The sequence below is a fragment of the Acartia tonsa genome, chromosome 12 (assembly GCF_053477335.1).
Source record: "Acartia tonsa isolate MP-2025a chromosome 12, ASM5347733v1, whole genome shotgun sequence".
Lineage (NCBI taxonomy): Eukaryota > Metazoa > Arthropoda > Copepoda > Calanoida > Acartiidae > Acartia > Acartia tonsa.
Window position 1 is genome coordinate 13,557,871 of NC_137271.1, and position 19,841 is coordinate 13,577,711.

General features: G+C 32.8%; 2 protein-coding genes across 2 annotated transcripts in view; one reads left to right on the plus strand and one right to left on the minus strand.

Annotated features, from left to right (window-relative positions):
* Window positions 1-3,012: 3,012 nt before the first annotated feature.
* LOC145334343 (uncharacterized) lies at window positions 3,013-8,235 on the minus strand. Its single transcript, XM_080179771.1, has 8 exons — window positions 8,152-8,235; window positions 7,275-7,331; window positions 6,768-6,937; window positions 6,400-6,519; window positions 5,294-5,377; window positions 4,279-4,350; window positions 3,756-3,931; window positions 3,013-3,159 (listed from the first exon to the last, which is right to left on the minus strand). The coding sequence occupies exons 3-7, from the start codon at window positions 6,932-6,934 to the stop codon at window positions 3,928-3,930; spliced, it is 447 nt and encodes a 148-aa protein (XP_080035897.1). The 5' UTR covers window positions 6,935-6,937; window positions 7,275-7,331; window positions 8,152-8,235; the 3' UTR covers window positions 3,013-3,159; window positions 3,756-3,927.
* A 7,332-nt stretch (window positions 8,236-15,567) lies between these two features.
* Window positions 15,568-19,841, plus strand: part of LOC145333023 (integrin alpha-PS1-like) — a 170,749-nt gene continuing 166,475 nt past the window's right edge. Inside the window, exon 1 of the mRNA XM_080178176.1 lies at window positions 15,568-15,839. Coding sequence (XP_080034302.1) covers window positions 15,718-15,839 — 122 coding nt within the window. The 5' untranslated portion in view covers window positions 15,568-15,717. The remainder of the gene's footprint in view (window positions 15,840-19,841) is intronic.

Here is a 19,841-nt window from a genome sequence, read left to right on the forward strand (position 1 = left end):
GAATAAATTGGGCTACGTTATAGAGCAGGAACTTGGGAAAACTATTCTGAAAAAATCCTCACATAATTTTTCTGCCAAGATCATTAAGATTATCCAAAAAAAAATTCTTAAATTTACTATTTACCTCCTCCCATTCCTTCAAACTCACTCACAAAATTATTAACAAACTACCAAAAAATTTTGTAAAGGAGTTGGTCTAAATAAAATCATGTACCTACAAAAAGTTTCTGACAGACAAACGAACATTTGGATATGTAAAAGTAGCTACACCATACTTAAAATGATTTGACTAGGATGAAAGCAATGAAAAATGAAATATTGTTCCTTAGAATAAAAAATTCAAAAAGCAGTGAATAAAAAAGTTAACACAAAATAAAACTTTTTGGTTATTTAGAACAATATGTAGTGCATTTTTGTATAGAAAAACTCTTTTATCTTATATTGGTCAATCAAAAATACGACCAAAGTTATTATGACTAAGTTCTAAAAACAATTTTTTGAACATTTAAACAATTTTTTATTTCTATTTTAGCATTCTCTCATAGTCCAGGATTTTATTTGCCTTTGTTTTAAAAGAGGTGGAGGGTGAATACCTCCCAACCTTTTTTTGGGGGGAGGATTGGTTATTTTTTCTCATGTTTATTGGAGAGGCCTAAACCTTTCCTGAACCAATGTAAAACATGACTGAAAAAAATAGTGCAATAGTCAGTCTAGACATTTACATTGCAATATCTTAATGTAAAGGCAACATATTTATCGACATCATTCATACTTATAGGAAAGTTCTACAATTTTATTTCAATCAGAAGCTGATGGCAATCCTTACAAAAAAAAATTTTGTTAGTGATTTTATTTTTGGGTTACATAAATGTGAAAAGCCCTGCTTGGTTAATGCCCCACACTGTTACAGCATGACCAGGTTAGAGCTTTCCATTGAGGCTGATAAACAGTGTTACTGTTTATTACAAGAAACAATGTTTTTAATCTTTTAATTTTTATTTACTATCTGAGGAAAATTGTCTTTACTGTAATAAGATAAGTATATTTTTTAAAGTTTTCATATTCTCAATATATATTGGTTTTACAAATCCATTTTACTGGCAGTAAGTTAAAATTGTTTATAAAAATTCTAAGCTAAAATATTCATAAACAAAACAGTAATTCAACTTTACAAAGATTACTTTGTATCTGCCATAAATGTTGCAAAATTGTTTGCAAATTGATAGATTTGTGGGTGGAGGTTGGTTATATTTTTACAATACTTCACACCCACTGTGTAAAAAGAAACAATTTTCTAGAAGAATGAGTTTTCAAGACAAAAAGTGGAGCAAATTGTGTGGTATAAATTTTTTTACACCATGCAAAGTGTTAAATTGGTTCAAGCAAAATTTGTTAAAAACAAAGCTTTTCTATAATTAGGATCGGTACGTCCGTCTGTACTTCCGTCTGTCGGAGATAGATAGCTTTTTTGTTAATTTAGGCATGATAGAATTGTCCTATTGATTTCAAACTTTGCATGGTGATTTCTGTAGTAGTTAGGTACAATTTAGAAAGCGTGGCAACTCTATAATCATTACCAGAATGTTGGTACGTCCATTTTAAACATGTTGATTTTTCTACTTTTTTAACAACAATTTTTATGTGATCTAATCATCCGTTTGATCTGTTTTTTGGTATATTGATTCCTGGGACAACAAAGTACAATATTATAAGCAAAGCAACTCTATAATCAAGTTCTAAAAATGTAAGTATGTCCATAAACATTATCCTGTATCAAGCAGTTTTTCAACAAATTTACTTACAATTTTGCTTCGACTCTTATGCTTTTATATTCTGATTTTCAGTTCTGAAATTATACAAGTGTTAATGTCTGTTTGTCCTACCGTTTCAGTACTTCGCTTTTATGGATGTTGTCAACCTTGTTGCTGCAGATTTTTTTTATTAAAAGTGAGCAAAATAAGATTCCTTTTTTGTCAGGAAAATACAAATCATATTTGATCATTAGAAATATTATAATAAATCAATAATCATGTGTAGAGAGTTAAAACCATTATTGTACTTTCTTTATTATATTCAAGGTTTTGCAAATACTTTGACTATAAATTATCTTAGCTGGATCTTTAAATCATTTTCGTGGTGAGCCAGATCGGGGTCAGCCGAACCCCTCGGCTCACATCGATCTGGCTCACCACTAAAATGATTTAAAGATTCAGCTCTTAATTTGATTAAGGACTTTCCAGTGTGGCTTCCAAACTGATTAATATCCACTGGATTAGAACTGGTTCTCAGCCATACTGAAAAATCTTGAATTGTATCGTATTACAGACAATTTTCTAAGAATAAAACTATAAAACTAATACTTTTAAATGCTCAGGGATAACAAAACTGGTTTTAATCTAATAATTTGTATTTTTAAATCTGCGAAAAGCTGTCTATAATACATAAAATAAATAACTATTTCTGATTATGTACTTAAAAAACCTAACAATTAAACTAATTTGTGCATTAACTTATATCCCAGGACGGAATTAATACCATAAAAAAACCTAGTTTTTACCACTTTTATGGTAAAATTTTACCAGCCTATACGATTTAAAAGGTGGTAAAATTTTACCGTAATCGTGGTAAAAACACTTTTGGTGGTACTCTGTGACGCTTTTTACCAGCGATTTTTACCACAATTATCGGTAAAATTTTACCAGATTTCCGGTAAAATATTACCATTTTAGGACGCAAATTTATACCAGATTTTGACCAATTTTTACCACTTTTTTGGTAAAATTTACCGCAAATTTCTGGTAGATTTTACCGAAAAAGTGGTAAAACTGTTCAACACCTGGTAATATTTTTGCCCTAAACTGGTAAAATTTTACCAGAAATAGGGTAAATATGGTAAAAATTTACCAATAATTGTGGTAAAAACGGGTGGTAAAAATCACGAGAAAGTGGTAAAAAACGACCTTAATTATAGAAAAACCTCGCTTGTACACAAAACGCAAAAATAAAAAAAAATTGTTTTCATTATTATCTTTATTGATTGAAACAACACTTAAACATATTTTTCTTGATTCTACTGCTCTGGCCGCGAAAACTGTTGCGCAACCTCCTGGATTTGCTGGGCACCGGCCCCATTCGACCTCGGTATCACTGATATTCAACCTGGAATAAAATTGCTCATTAGTTAATTAGATAATTACAGGGATATAAAGGGATAAGACAATGGCTGATAAATTGATGTTCATCTCTAATGATGATACACATCGTTACCCCTTCTGTAGATTACAATAAGTGATTGAAATGTTAGGACACTCAACTTAATGAACCAACCAATAAAAAATCAATAAAAGTACCCAAGGTTGTTAGGCCAAAGAATAAGAAAATGTTATTTGAAAACTTTGGGGGCTAGTGTAATTTACAGCCCAATGTCCCATCCCTCCCTACTAAATATCTAATCTATAATACAAAGTAGAACGATGTCTGTCCGTCCGTCTGTCCGTCCGTCCGTCCGTCCGTCCCAAAGATAAAGCCTATACTCGCTGTTTACGCAAATGTGTCAGAACTTCCCCCCCCCCCTTACTCTCACACCTAAATTTTTTCTTTTGAAAGCAAAAATAAAAGTGTGTAGGTTCGACTCCCCCTCTCCCCCCTCATTCATTTCCTACAGGCATCTTGACACGTGGCAAAAAAATCAGCAAACTTATCTAACTAAACATCTTTGAAAACGCAGAACGAGAAAAAATAAAGGGAAAGCTTACCTGGAAAACATAAGCAGTAACAACATCCCTGGCTAACAAGAACATGCTGTGTCCATACTACTCGGCATCATAACAGGGAACCCGATCTTGTCTGCCTCCGCCTTCAAGGTGTCCAGGCTCTGGTCCTCTCCGTGGTAACCGTGGATTACAGGTACGTTAGCGGCTTCCATGATCATCTAAAAAACAGGTTAAATATTAGAAAAATTGTAACGACAGACTTCTTTTAAATACACAGTTGCTTTTCCTAGAGCCTACTTGTGTTTCGTCTTAAAAGAGGATGGTTGGAGGGTTTTTACCAATGAAAATATTCGAGGTCATTTTTCCAAGAAGCGGTGTCATACCCCCCCCCCCCCCGCCAAAAAAACAGCATAAACATTCCCTGAAAATTATGGAAGACCAGAAGATTGAGATCGTACAGGACAAATGAACAGACATCCTGTTACTCCGGTATAGTATAGAGTGTTATTTTTTTCTACTTGAAATCAACCAAAATAAGTTCCTGAGTAGCTACTCTATCATTTACCTTAGATGTAGACTTGATACCCATATCTCTAATGGCAGTGGACGGTGGACCAACAAATATAACTCCTTTCTCCTGATAAAAAAAAAAATTTAAATTAAAAGGTAGGTATCATTCTTATTAATATAATATTACATTCTTGAAATTAACCAGAAAAAAACGTAAGCAGTACAGTGGCGTGCACAGGGTTTTTACGGGAAGGGATGTAATCTTAGAGGTTTTTAAAAAACGGGGGGGGGGGGGGGAATCTACATAATTTTAATTTTAAGGGGTGTGTTGTCAACCCCATTCCTCACACTAATGACCGTGGACAAGATAATGAACGAAATATACATATATAAATCCCCAAATATATTGAACAAAACAACACCTTAGATTAGTTCAGACACTGCTAGTTTGAATGAACCAATCAAGATTTAAAGTTGTGAGCTAACGTGTTTATAAAACTTTGGGTACCAGTATAACTTCCAGTCTAATATCTACTCCCTCCCTGCAGTCAAATGGAAAATATTACCTGTCCAGGGATATAAAATACACGTGGATATTATTAATGACATATCATGGAAATTTGTTGTCATGAATTTAGGTTCCTAACATGGACTTCATATATTGGTCAGATCGTTTACCCAGAAGGAGGTAAGGGGGTGTTGTAAGGGAGGAATAAGGGTGTATCTTTATTTTAGCCCGCTGTGAGTACCGCTTTATTAGAGTACATGAAAAACTGGTGTAACATCCAGGTAATAATATATCCATTTACCCAAGAATCTTAAGGGATAAGACAATGGTCGACAAATTGATGTACTGTACATGTACAACCCCATTGATGATACACAAAATTACCCCTTACATAGATTACCTTTTGTGGTTGATACGTTTGGACACTCAACTTAATGTACCAACCAATCAGGGATCACTTAATCCCCAAAGTTGTTAAGCCAACGAATAAGAATACGTTATTATAAAAGTTTGGGGACACGTGTAGTTAACAGCCCATTGTCCCCTCCCTCCCTGCATTTACCTGGCAAAGATTAGCAAACTCGACATTCTCGGAGAGAAATCCATAGCCAGGATGTACAGCATCGGAGCCGGTTTCCGCCGCAACCTAAGATAATACAGTGTATGGTCAATAGTAACTAAGCCCCTAGAGGCCTCTAGGGGCACTTGAGTTAGTGGTGAGTTGAAATAGATCCCAACATTTTTTTATTTTAGTTTCAATAGAAAAAGTAAAAAAAATCCATCTTAAGGCTTAAATATGATCAGAAAATAGAATAAAACCAACTCAGGACCTATGTGATGCCTACCTAAAATAGAGAACCCAATCGGATCAGTAGTTATTTAGAAAAAAAGTCTTACTGCTTTATATAATAGGATGATGCATATAAGAGTTATTTTAAATCTTAATAGGTAGATTCTTCCAAGTTTCAATTTAAATTATCAATCACACCATTAAGCAAAAAACAACACCCATTTTTTTTGCAATGTGAAAGGTGTGGGGAGGGGGGGGGGGGCTGGGAAAGAGCCGACCCACTACCTTGAATTTTAATTTTTCAAAGTTTTTAAAAAATAAAATTTTTGGGGTAATTTTTCTTAGGCCTATAAAAAAATCCATGTATAAATTAAAACCTTTCCGAGACATACAATAAGCTTCAATGTAGAGGAGAGACGTGTACGTACGCTAGATATTTCGCTACAAACGAAGACAAACAAACATCCTGTTACTTTTATTTAAGGATTATTTTAATCAATCAATTCTTGTAATGTCCATCTAAAACTAATACCTAACAGTATAATGTCAGAGATATAAAGGGATAAGAAAATCTTTAATAAAGCAATTAAAGAGATGGTAGGCATTTAAAGTTAGCAAATTTGGAAATTACACTAATATATTTTGTTTATATACTAAATTGTTTAAAGTAAAAAGGTTCTTTGTCTTTAGCTTAAGATTTCGATAACTACTAAACCGATTGAGTTCTCCTTTATAGGTAGGAAAGCTTCTCATATGACACGGAATGGTTTTAGACTATATTTCTGTCCCCTATCTATCCTTTTTAATACAGAGCCCCTAAATGCTAGGGCCGCAGCCGCTAGCAATATCTAAACTAATCTTAAAATTTAAAATTTTACCTTGGTGGAGGGGATCTACCACCCCCTCTGCCACCACGTCCTCTGAAACCACCCCTGTCCCCTCCACGGTCTCTGCCTCTAAAGCCACCCTTATCACCTCCCCTTCCTCTAGAGCCACCTCTGTTATTTTTAAATGTTTTCATTTTGAAAAAAAAAAATTCGATGATTTTTAGTAAGTATTTTGGAAGATTAATTTTAAATTTTTTTATCTTAGGTACTGCTGTTTTATTAGCGCAGCAACTTTATAACAAAACTGTACGTCAGTCCATGGCGAAATTACAAAAAATGCATTGCTTTTAAACGTTACATTTAATAAATAGGCCTACCTAAAGATTTTCTAACTTTTACTTTTTAAAACAAAAACTTTCCTAGAGTAATGTGGGGGGCTGCGTCTTTCATACCTATCCCCGCCCCCACCCCGGCCTCTACCTCTGTAAGAACTGCGCCCCCTATCACCTCCGCCTCCACGTCCCCTGCCTCGTCCCCGGGATATTTCCACTCTCAGCCGTTCACCGGCATATAATGTACCGTTCATTTCCTTAAAAAATAAAGTGAAGTAAAAATAACTTCAAGACCTGAAGTTTGTTTAATAACAATAAGGTAAAAATAAATCAAAACAATTCCCTATAACTTAAAAATACCTCCTACCCTTGTGGAATATTCTAAACCCTTCTTGATCTCCCTAAACCTAACTAAAAGCAGTAGTGAAAGTTTCAAACAAAAAATTCAAGTAATGAAAAGGTGAAGGCAAGCCTTGACTTTTAAGGGGGTGGCAACACCCAGCCATTTTGTTGTAAAGAAACCAAAATATTGTTTGTATTATTATACAGATCTACAAAGATAAATATAAGCTGCGAAACTTTTCTGTAACTTACTTCTTCAACTGCCCCCTATGTTTCAAATGCTGATCTGAGGTCTTGTTTCTTTACAATCTAAATAAAAGAATTTGTTATAATCAAAAACTATAGGTATGAAACTAAAAAAATACGACAAAAGTAGAAACCTTATACTTTTTAGCTAGACCAAAATAATCAGTAGGTAACAAGTTTGAAATAGATAGGACAATTCCTACATGCTTGAATTAATGATAATAGCTATGAGTTTCGTCCATACAGACCGGCCATCCAACACTAATTATAGAAAAGCTTCGCGTTTACAAAAAACATAATTCCCTTCCACAAAATAACAATGATAACGTTTATGAGAGTAAAGCTCTCAAATAAGACAGTGGGACAAACGGAATTTTGTTGGTAAAACTTCAAGGATTTTAAGGGATAAGGCAATCCCCGATAAATTGATCCACATCATTAATGATTATTAACAAAATTACATCTTTATAATTATAATTTTTTTTTCAATTTTTTTCAATTTTGTACCCCCCCCCCCCCCCCCCCCGACTACCGACGAACAAGTATTTTAGGTTAGGTTTTAGGCTAGGGAGCCGAGCGCTGCGGCTAGGCAGGCAAGGATAATACCACCTACTCTAATGAATGTAGAATATACGTGGATATTACGACAGGGGGAAAAAATTGTCGTTATTTTAGCTTGCTAACATGAAATTCGTTTATTGGTCAGTTTGTTCAACCAGTAGTAGGGTAAGGATTGGGTTTAAAGAAGGGGGGTATCTTTATTTTAGCCAGCTGTGAGCATCTCCTTATCAGAGTAAATGAAAATGTGGTACAACATCCCAGTAATAATATATCGATTATTTTTATAAACTTTAATGGAAAAAACATTAAAAAAATAATATACCTGTCTAGCTAACACTCTGGTAAGGGTTTCCATAGTCTTAAACCACTCCCGGATTAATTCTTCCCATAAAGTTAGTCCACTCAAAACCTAAAACAAACGAACTTATTTTGACAAGTAGAAAAGTTGGTGGAAAAATAATTCATCTAAATTAATGAAGCAAAAATTCGTCCCCAAACTTCATTTTTAATTCTTGATACAGATTTTAAAGGGTGGGGCTTAAAGGGTGTTAACTCCACTCAACCCGTAAAACCCCTTATTTGTTTCCCTTCAAAATTAAAAAAAAATATATTAGATTACCAACCTCAAACCTTTGAAATCCCTCATTTTATCCCTCTTAAAATTAAAAGCTTGACGTACAATCAACCATTGGTTGTCTTTAGGACGATTGGCAAATAGATCTGATTCCTGTACTGTAGAACAAATAAAACATTATGGAATGGATATAGAATATACGTGGATATTGATGACAGTGGAAAAATTGAAGTCAATTTAGGTTGCTAACATGAAACTCATTCAATGGTCAGTTTGTTTATCCAGTAGGACGGGACGGAATGGAGTAAAGGGGGCGAATTAGGGTTATCGTCATTTTAGCCCACTGGGAGTTTTACTTTATTAGAGAAAATAAAAATCTAGTGTAACATCCAAGTAATAAAATATCTATTTCTGCAGGTTATCTTAATTATAGTATAGCTAACATTACCTCTAGAAACTGATCCCAAAGTTCACAGGACACAACAACATAGAGATTAGCCTTGATCCATGTGACAATGAGGGTCTGGAAGATGGCCTGGGTCAACCTTCCTCCAAGGGTGTCCTCCCTGATAAGCATAGATAACTATTAACTAAAGATCTAAGAACAAATTAAATATAAATAGGCTATTTTTATTTAAGTGTGTAGGTAGGTATAAAGTATACTTTTTATCTAAAAATGGTATTTTTGTCTCTGATTTTATTTATCGCGTCGTATTATAGACAGCTTTCCGCGACTGGTAAAATGAGAAATTTTCAGATCAATAGCAATTTTGTTAGCCCCGAGGGGCCAAAGGACTGGCCTAACAAAGCTGGTATTGATAATATAATTTCTAGACTATTGTTCATAGAAAATTGTCTGTAATACGTAATTTTTCAGTATGGCCCAGAACCATTTTTAATCCAGGGGATATTTATCGGTTTCAAAGCCATACTGGAAACTCTTTGTTTTCAAATTTTTCAATATTGAAAAAAAAATTTCTAAGAGGATAATACCAAAAAAACAATTTAATGGACATTTTATATAATACGAAAAATTTCTTCCTTTCCCTGTACCTTATAAAAATCGTCGGAAAAAGCCGTTTTTTAAGCAAACAAAAGCGCGTTTTGCTCTATCTGTGAGATATTATGAATAAGATAATGTTAAGATGAGAAAAATTTACGTTCACAGTCCCTTTAAAGACACAATACCTGTAATAATAATGTACAAACTTTTCAACCACTAATAATACCCTGGCCTTTCTAATTAAAGCCTAGGCAGAGCAATGCTGGTTAGCTCAAACGTGTACCGTGGTTTCTGTAGAACTGTTCTTCTGAAGCCAATACAGGGTTACGAAAGTTTAAATTGATGTTTTTTTTTTTTAATGTTAATATTAAATGTAATATAGTTTTGTAATGACATATAAAATATATATTCGATAGAATATAAAAAAAATATAGTGCATTCAATATTAAAAAAAATATTTAAATATATATATAGTTGTTAACCATATATGATCCATATAAGAATCTATTTCCGGCCGGGTTCTTAAAAGATATTGCCGCGTTTTTTCGACATTTTTTAAGCTATGAATAACAAGCGCGACATTCGCGAAATCTAAAAGAGTATACAATGATTTATTTAATTATTTCGCTTTTGATGGTACGGCCTTCATAGAAAAAAAAAGATTATCTTCAATCCATTTTTGCTGCATATTAATTAATGCATCTTTTTAGAGCTGTGTTAGACATTAGAAAAATTGCTAAAAAAATAATTTAAAATTCAGTATTTTTATGTTATATACTCTGTTTGAAATTCTATCGTCAACGTTCAATCAATCAATGTCTAAAAAACGCCGAAAAAATGTGGCATTCATCTTTTAAAAACCCATCTCGGTGGTATTTCCGGTTGGCAAAGACAACATAAATATAGAAATCATGAAACATTGTTGTTCCACAATTTTGCCACATTTTTAAACATCTTGCTTAAAAAAAATCTTCCTTGTAAATTCTACAAATTTAAATATTTAGAGAAAATTGAGTAGTAATTTACTTCTTGATTCAAAATATTTGATTAAATTGAATCAAAACTAATAATTATTTTTGGCACTCTATATTCAAATAATCATAAGCTTATCCATAGTGCGCATGCGCGCACAGAGGTGCCATAAATTTCAAAACTTAAAAAATAAGTTTTGTAGCGAAATTAATTACTCTATAATTCGAAATCTCTGTCTTTCTTTTAGAAACATTCAGGGGAATATACGAAAGCTTATATTTATATTAAAGATGAAAAGTCGATAAATTCAAATGCACACGGCACATCTGCGTAAACACACCCTGGATTTTTTTTCTTTTAATTTTAATTCGTATGAAGCTAGCTCAAATAAGTAAATATTAAATTTGATATATTTTTGATGATGCGGGAGGATGTTTTAAAAGAAATGATGAAATAATTTTCAAGGTTTTAAAAAAAAGTTAGCTTCTTTTATGCGAAAAAATTCAATAAAAAGTAAAAATTTTTACCAAAAAGTTGGTCAAATTTTACCAAGTTTTTTTTTTTGTTAAAGTCCAAAAATTTGGACTTAGCCTAAAAATTTACCTTGTCAATTTTTACCAAAAAGTTGGTCAAATTTTACCAAGTTTTTTTTTTGGCAAAGTCCAAAAATCTGGACTTAGCCTAAAAATTTACCTTGTCAATTTTTACCAAAAAGTTGGTCAAATTTTACAAAGTTTTTTTTTTGGCAAAGTCCAAAAATTTGGACTTAGCCTAAAAATTTACCTTGTCAATTTTTACCAAAAAGTTGGTCAAATTTTACCAAGTTCATTTTTTTTGGCAAAGTCCAAAAATCTGGACTTAGCCTAAAAAAATACCTTGTCAAATTTTACCAATTTTTTGGTAAAAATTGACCAAATTGCGTTTTTTTGTCTAAGTCCGAAAATTCGGACTTAACCTGAAAAATAGAGTTGTAAAATTGACCACATTTTTGGTAAAACTTCCAAAAGTGGTAAAATTAAAAAAAAAAAAAAAAATTTAAATTTAGGCTTCATTGTATAGAAGTCATTATTTTAAAGTACTACAACTGATTATGAAGAGCTGTTTTTTATTTAAAACACCAAAAACGGGTTTTTTTGTTTCGTCAAATTTTACAAAAAAAATGGTAAAATTTGACTAATTTTTTGGCTAAAATTTTTGCTGGTAAAATTTACCACGAAACTGGTATATTTTACCAGGTTGACCAGCTTTACCACTTTTCTGGTAAAACGATTTTTTTTTCTGGTATTTCGTAGAACCTGGGATCAGACCTCCTTATATAATAACATTGTACTGAAATGATTTTAATTGAATTATGCCAAGTCTCAAGCATTGCAATTAACATTTTTGGCACCTAGTAATAATAGATAATAGACACTCATACACTTGGTGCATATAAACAAGAATAATAAAGTTAAGCAGGAGAATAGCTTTTTAAAAATCACTTTATAATTTTTTTGCAATATATGTTTTGTTATTTTTGCAAAACAGTTTTAAAAAGAAAAAGATTAAAAGTATTTTGGCGGAGGTACACAGGAATGTGATGGTACCCTCACAAAAAATCTTTCCTGTATCTATGAGAAGCTACATTGTAAAGGAGAGAACCATATAAGTTCAGCGGTTAGCGAGATCCTTCGGTACAGACAGATAGACAGACACGGATCATGATACTTTTATGCGAAAAAAAACAATTTGCTGGTATCCAGGTCTCTATTAAGATTCAAGAACAATATGAATATTCAGCTACGACTAAAACAGAACAATTATAGAGAGGCGACGCATCTAAAAAAAAATGAAGACATATTAATTAACTAACTGATATGCATATAAAGTTATTCTTAGCCATTAGTATACTTAACATAACAAGGATGACAACATCCATAAAAGCAAAGCTCTGAAATGGAAGGACAAACGAACATTAACACTTGTAGAGTGTAAGAAATTAATAAACTGAATATTAATGCATATGTCTATACAAAATTATAAGTAAATTTGATGCAAAACTGATTAAATACATACTACTGTTTCAGGACATACTGACGTATTTAGGACTTGATTATAGAGATGCTTCGCTTACAACACTATACCTTGTTGTAGTAGGAATCAGTATTAAAATAATCAGATGAATAGGATGATTTAAACATTAAAAAATTTGTTGTCAAAAAGTAAAAAAATATCTTCTTTTAAATGAACGTATGGTTTTTCTGGTAACGATTATATAGTTGCAGCGCTTTCTAAGTCGTACCTAGCTGTTATAGGAATCAGCATGGAAAGTTTGAAATCGATAGGAAAATTCTAACCTGTTTAAATTAACGAAAAGCGCTAACTGTAACGGACGGACGTACGAACCAACCCTAATTATAGAAAAGCTTCGCTTTGAAAAATGTGTACATTCTTATTGATAATTCACATTTCTCGAAGAAATTTTAAACTTTTATACAAAATAAGATAGAGATAAGACAATGAATGATAAATTGATGAACAACCCTAATTACGATTACAAATTACAATTTCTTTAAATTAAAATTAATGGTCGAAAAGTGATGACACTGAAAGTTTTATAACCCAATCAAGATTTAATAAAAGTACCCAAAGTCTATTAAGCAAACAAATAAGAGAGTGTATTTTAAAAATTTTTATTAAAAAAGGACCTAAAAACAAAGATTGTTAAATAAAAGGGGGAAGGAAGCGAAAATTGACTTTGACTCACTTAAGGTCGGAAATTCATTACCAAACAGGGGAAATGCACAAATTTTTTTAGCCCTCTATCTCTAATGGGGACTGATTAAGGTGCGGCAAGGGGTCCGACTGTTAAGGGTTAAGATGTTACTACTCAAAAATCTACATAGAATGTAGGGACCATATTTGCACTAAGAGTATAAGTATATGTACATAAGCGGTGTGTTGCAAATAATTGCAAAAATTAGGGTCAGACATGCATGCATAAAATACCAGAATAATTCCCCAAATGGATATACAATAAGTGGATATTATGAAAGATTTTTGCATATACTGATAAAATATCTAATACTAGCGGCTACGCCCCTAGAGGCCTCTAGTTGCACTTTAAATGTTTAGTGTTTTGCAATGTTGCGGTGAAGTCTCTAAAAAATTGCTACGATACTTTGCAATGTCACGTAGGAGTCTCTATTCGAGGGGGAAAAAGTTTCGATTTATTGTAATTTCTCTTAGGAGGGTGGTGGTACCCTCCCCCAAAATAGTTATAAATCTTCCCGGGACCTATGAGAAACTACCCTGTTAAGGAGAACCCGATCGGTTCAGCGGTTAGCGAGATCCTTCGGTAAAGACACACAAACATCCTGTTACTTTATTATAAGGATAACGATAATACCCTCCACCCAGCCCCCATCCCCTCCCCTGATCTTGGAGGAACGTATTGACAAGTATCTAAGGACTATATTAGCAACCTAAATGGATGACAAAAATTCTCTTGTCACAATATCCATGTATTTTATATCCATTATTCCCAACCACCTCTTCCACCCCCCCCCCCCCAAGAACACTTTTCTTTCTGCCTTTACCATTTTTCTCCCGATCGCCCCTTCCCCCCCCCCCCCTCAGCTAGACCACTTTTGCTAATGAGTAAGAATCTTATTACTTCCCTTTTATAGTTATTATTAATGCAAGTGAAGGGGAAGGGGGAGGGGGGATAGGAGGGGAGGTACTGTGCTTTAATTGTGATTCGTTGGTTCCAATACTAGTAGTGTCCAAACTTTTCAAACAATAAATATAATCTACAGAAGGGGTAATTTTGGGGACGTACATCAATTGTTTGTTCATTGATTTCATTATCCCTTAAAATCTAAGCTTTTATCCTTTTCCTTAGACTGCCCCCTCTTCCTCTATATCTCTGTTATAAATAATAAAAAAAACACCCAACCTCACACACTGTCTACACAGGCTACTTGGCATATTTCTAAATAGATTATAATTACAATTAGAGCCAGCGTACCCAGCATGTATATTGTATAGGCTTTGTATTCAAAAGGATAGGGAGAGGGCAGAAAATAGTATAAAACCTTCTACAGGACTTTTATTTTAAAGGTAGAGAGAGGGCGGAAAAATAGAATTAAATTATCTCTAGGATTAAACCAAAAATTAAAATGACATCTGTAAAGATTTTTTTAACAAACAATTCTAATTCATTATTTATTAAAAATAGCTGAATTTTGGTTTATTAAAACATAATGTTTTTAAAAACATTTTAGATCTTTTCTAGAATCTTGTGATTTTCTCAATAGTGATTATAAACATTAACAACAACAAAAAAATAATACTAATACAAACTCTATTTTTATGTCACTGTTTCTCAAGGATCTTAATAGATAAGTCAATGGACGATTAATAGATGTAAATTCCCGATCATGCTACACAAATTTTCTGCTTCTTTTATCAAAATATCGGCTACGCCACTAGAGGCATCTATTGGCACTTTAAATGTTTTTTTAATAATACAATACCTATCTATGTTGCTTTCAAGTCTCTATGATACCTTGCAATGTTGCGTTTCATTTAAAACTCTTTTTTGGGTTATATGAATCATTTAGAGTCCTATGTTCCCTACATCACTAAAAAGTGTCATTTAATAAAAAAAACTTTGTATAGAATTGAGGAGCGCCGTGCTTTAAACCCCACACATAGTGTTTCCCCTGAAATGTATGAGTTACCATAAACAAGCAATGAGATATGAGCGTTATGGGGGGGGGGGAGTTTATAAGAGGAAGTGGGTGCTCATTGCTCATTCTTCCATCCCTCATCATCATAACACAAACACACACTCTCTCTCTCTCTCTCTATCTCTCTTCCTCTCTCTCCTCTCTCTCTCTCTCTCTCTATCTCTCTCGCTCACACACACCTGTTTGTTATTCACCTGTTTTACGTAGCGACGATCAAATCTCCCCCCCCCCCCCCCCTCCCTCTCAACACATGCACGCACACCCCATTATTGTAAGGACTCAAATATGTGCGTGGGTGTGTGTGTGTGTGCGATGAAATGAGGAATTCCTGTTTCGTATTCTGTTACTCCGACGGTGTTTAGCGCGGATACCGCCCGGTTATAGTGCGAAATCGCCGGGATTTCTCGCACTTGCAGCCCTCAGTTGCGATTGGTTTTTCAGCCTTTCTGTTAAAGTCAGTGAAAATATCGCAATTTTTATACCATTTTAAGTGCAAAATAAATTATTAAATAAAAAATAAAGTTACAATGTGAAAGATATTATTAAGATTATTAAAATATGTGAATACTAAAGCAAAAAATAATCAAAAAGTTAATAATATAAATTATGTTAAGTTATAATATAAAGTGCAGAAGGACAGTAAAAATGTCCTTTTTAAATCTGTTGTGGTTTTTAATAATTAACGTCGAAGCATTTAATCTTGAGCCTCGGATAGCCGTGGTTAAAAGGTAATTAAAACTTTTTTTAAAAACTAAGAAGTTTTATGTATAGAATATCACAACTTAGATTTAAATAAGAAAGATTTAATTCTCGATTAAAACATTAAATCCTTTTATATAAAGAAGTAAGCATTTTTGTCTGAAGCTTAGATCTCAAGATCTAATGAACCGATTTGGTTCTCTATTTTAAAACGCCTATGGTGATTTTAGGCTCTTATTTCAGATTTAAGACTCGGGATGGTTCTAAGCTATTTTTTTTTATAAAATATCAATATGTATTTTAATCAAAATAAAAGTAAGAATTATTTTAAAGTCATATTTTAAGTAATAACTAACTAATAAATTCTCTTTTGTTTCTCTTATAGCTGTGATATTCATATCTTAATAAAATTCATGACATAAAAATGTTCTAAATTGTAAAAAAATAAACAAAATAAATATTTAGGTACTAAAATTATAAAGAGGAGTGGGGAGTTGAATCCCATAACCCCCTCCCCCAAAATATTTATAAACCTTCTCGGGACCTATGAGAAGCTATCCCGTTAAGGATAATCCGATCGATCCAGCGGTTAGCTAGATTCTTCGGTACAAACAGACAAACAAACATCCTGTTACTTTATTATAAGGATGGTAAAAATTCAATTGTAAATAACTAAGAATTAATCTATAATACAAAGTAGAACGATGTCTATAATATAAAGTAGCTTGATGTCTGTCTGTCCGTCCGTCCGTCTGAAGATTAAGATCTCGGTAACTACTGAACCGATCGGATTCTACTTATCAGGGAATGTACCTACTTGGCCTGTGGTGGTTTTAGGCTATTTTCTTGGGGGGTGGGACACCCCCAATCCCCCCAAAAACAAAAAAATTCCCCCCCATTTTTTTTGTAGGAGATATCCTTGGTCCTTTTTTTTGTAGGAGATTTCCTTGGTCCTCATTTTTTTTACGAATTTCACCTTAACTTTTTTTATCATCTCTTGGGGCACAGCCCCTAGAGGCTAGGGGCGAAACCGCTAGTCTTTAATAAAGGAATAAGTACATATATATAAATATTACCAAGATAACAGACAACCGACTGACGGACTGACAAAGTGAGCTGAATCTCGACAACATTTATCCTTATATGAAGGATGTTTGTTTGTCTGTGTGTCTGTACCGAAGGATCTCGCTAACCGCTGAATAGATCGGGTTCTCCTTAACAGGGTAGATTCTCATGGGTCCCGGGAAGGTTTATAACTATTTTGGGGGAGGGTACCACCACCCTCCCAAGAAAATGACAAAAAAATAAAAAAAAATTTAATATATGGGAGACTTCAACGTAACAAAAAGAGGTATCGTACGTAAAGAATTATCGTAGAGACTTTAACAAACAAAAACATTTAAAGTGCCACTAGAGGCCTCTAGGGGGCGTAGCCGCTAGTCTATCTATATTGGAATAATAACAAAGAAAAACAAGGATGACAACATCAATAAAAGTTAGGCTTAAAAATCAGAATGAAAACAATTACTCTCTTGACGATTATAGAAATAATACGTTTCCTAAATCATACCTGACTGTAATAGGAATAACCTTGCAAAATTTGAAATCGATAGAACAATCTAACATGTCTAAATTAAAGAAAAGAGTTATCCGTTTTAGACGGACAATCCTAATATTGAAAAGCTTCACTTTTAAATATCATATTTACATCTTTGATAATTTAGTTCAACAGACCGACGAACCAAGTGAATTAAAAACTAGAAATAAGCAAAAGATTTAAAAACATTTTTCTTTTAAAGCTAAAGCTTTTATTTTAACATCTTTTCGTAAATCATACCTTGCAAGAAATGTGCAAAATAATTGTGGAAATGACGTCATTCCTTTATTTGCAACAATTAAACTGGAAAATTGGCTTTCATCTTATTTTTCTTTAAAATTTAGACAGAAAAACAGGACAGACAGTGATTTGAATATTAATGAATGTATTATTACTTGAATGTTGCTTCAGATTTTCATGTACTCTACTAAAGTGATAGCCCCAGCCGGCTAAAATAACGATACCCCCCATCCACCCCCTATACACCATTCCCTCCTTTCCTGCTGTATGAAGGAACTGACCAATATATGAGGTTCATATTCAGGACCTCAATTGGTTAATGTTAATGTTAAGAAAAAAACTTTTTGCTCTTCACCTGGCTGGATCTATATATCAGTCATGAATAATCACCATATTTAAAAAGTCAGTTAATTATAGTCGTCCTCTATTAATAGTTAATGAGAGGGTTGTTCGATGACCCCCCCCCCCCCTCGACTGTTGAGGGTTAAGCTCGACAGGCGCAATTAATTTGCAAATAAAATTATAAAAAATTTTAAAAGCTTCAAAACGGCTGCAAGTCAGCAGCTTTTTTGCGGCTGCCAAAACCTGGTTCAGGAGGCTGGTTAACCTCCATAAATCTTTGTTAACATTGTTTAGAAATTACTGAAAACTTTATGTCTCCATTGTCAAGAATTAAAACATAGACAAACAATTTTTGTACATTGGAAATCATCAATAAGATCCAAAACAAAATTTTGTTAATACATAAGACAGCTTTTTGGACGATAAAATTTAGCAAAGCAATGCATTAGCCTATCAATCATACTATTTATTACTGATTTATATGCGAATGAAGTGAAAAAATAATTGCGTATTCATATGAAAATCTGTACACTTTCTAAACAATATTATTACCGGATTGCTCATTCACTGTTTTCCAATTGGCTGCTTAAGAGAGTATGTATCTTTATTATATCCATTAATTTTAAAAGATTTTTCAAAAACAATCTACCAAAGGCCAAAATTAACACATATAGGTACATACAAATAAAAATGTAAATATTTTTGGAGAGGTCTAAGATCTATATGAAGTGGTAAACATACTACTTAAAAAACAGCCTAAAACATTAATATTTTCTAGATTTCTAATCTTATAACCATTTTTAATCAATGTTTGGACCATATGGACCCATTATTTTTGTGAATGTGTGTGTGTGTGATATAGTTTGGGTGCGAAAGAAATGCAAAAAGGTTAAAAAAATAATAATATCAAAATCCTACAAAGGACAAATCAAAAGCTCCCTTGGAAAATAGATATTTATTTTTGGCTATAACAAGGTAACAACAACACTATATTAGAGACTATTGTATGTAAATAAATCACTAAAAATGACTTCTTCAATAAATAAAGCGTATGGACTTTTTCTACATTTCCTGGTATAACCAATGGATGGTCGCACATTTTTAGATAAGCTGCTCTGATTACAAAAAATCCGGCAAAATATTTTATCAACATATTTTTTTCTTGGCAGATTTTTCTATTGCTTTTTCGCTGTTAAGTTAAGATGGTATCAAAAAGGCCTTTTAAGTTTTTCTCAGGATGTTATCAAGAATTATTGCCACAATAAGGCTTACTACACACAGGGAGGGAGGGGACATTGAACTATAAATTACTTGATACCCAAAGTTTTAAAATTAAAGTAATATATATAGAGTGATAAATAGCTATAAAACCATTTTCTTTTTTCAAAGACCCCTGACGCTGCAGAAGGTTGTTTATTGATAGAAATTTTGCTTTCTCACTTAGCTGCTAGAAAGCTCATAAGCTGTCATTGGAATAAGATTTGAAGGAACTTCACTAATTAATCAAAACCACCGTATATTTTGGTATAAGGATTTGGGGGACCTTTATTATTAATTAAAGTCATGTGACCTAATGTACAAGAGTTAAAACAATTAAATCAAAAGATTTTAGTGTAAAACTATTTGTAAATAAGAGTATAAGAATAAGATATTGTTATCGACGACAAAAAATAAATGTTTTGCCTATTTTTTGTAAAAATTTAGAGCATATTTATCATTTAAAATCAATGCTATATTTTCAAAAGTGTTTCCATTAATTTAATTGTGTTTTGTAAGCAAAACCTGTTTTTTTATTATTTGTACTGTGTAATTTTATTTGAATATTTAATTCAAAGATAGCAATTTAAAAAAA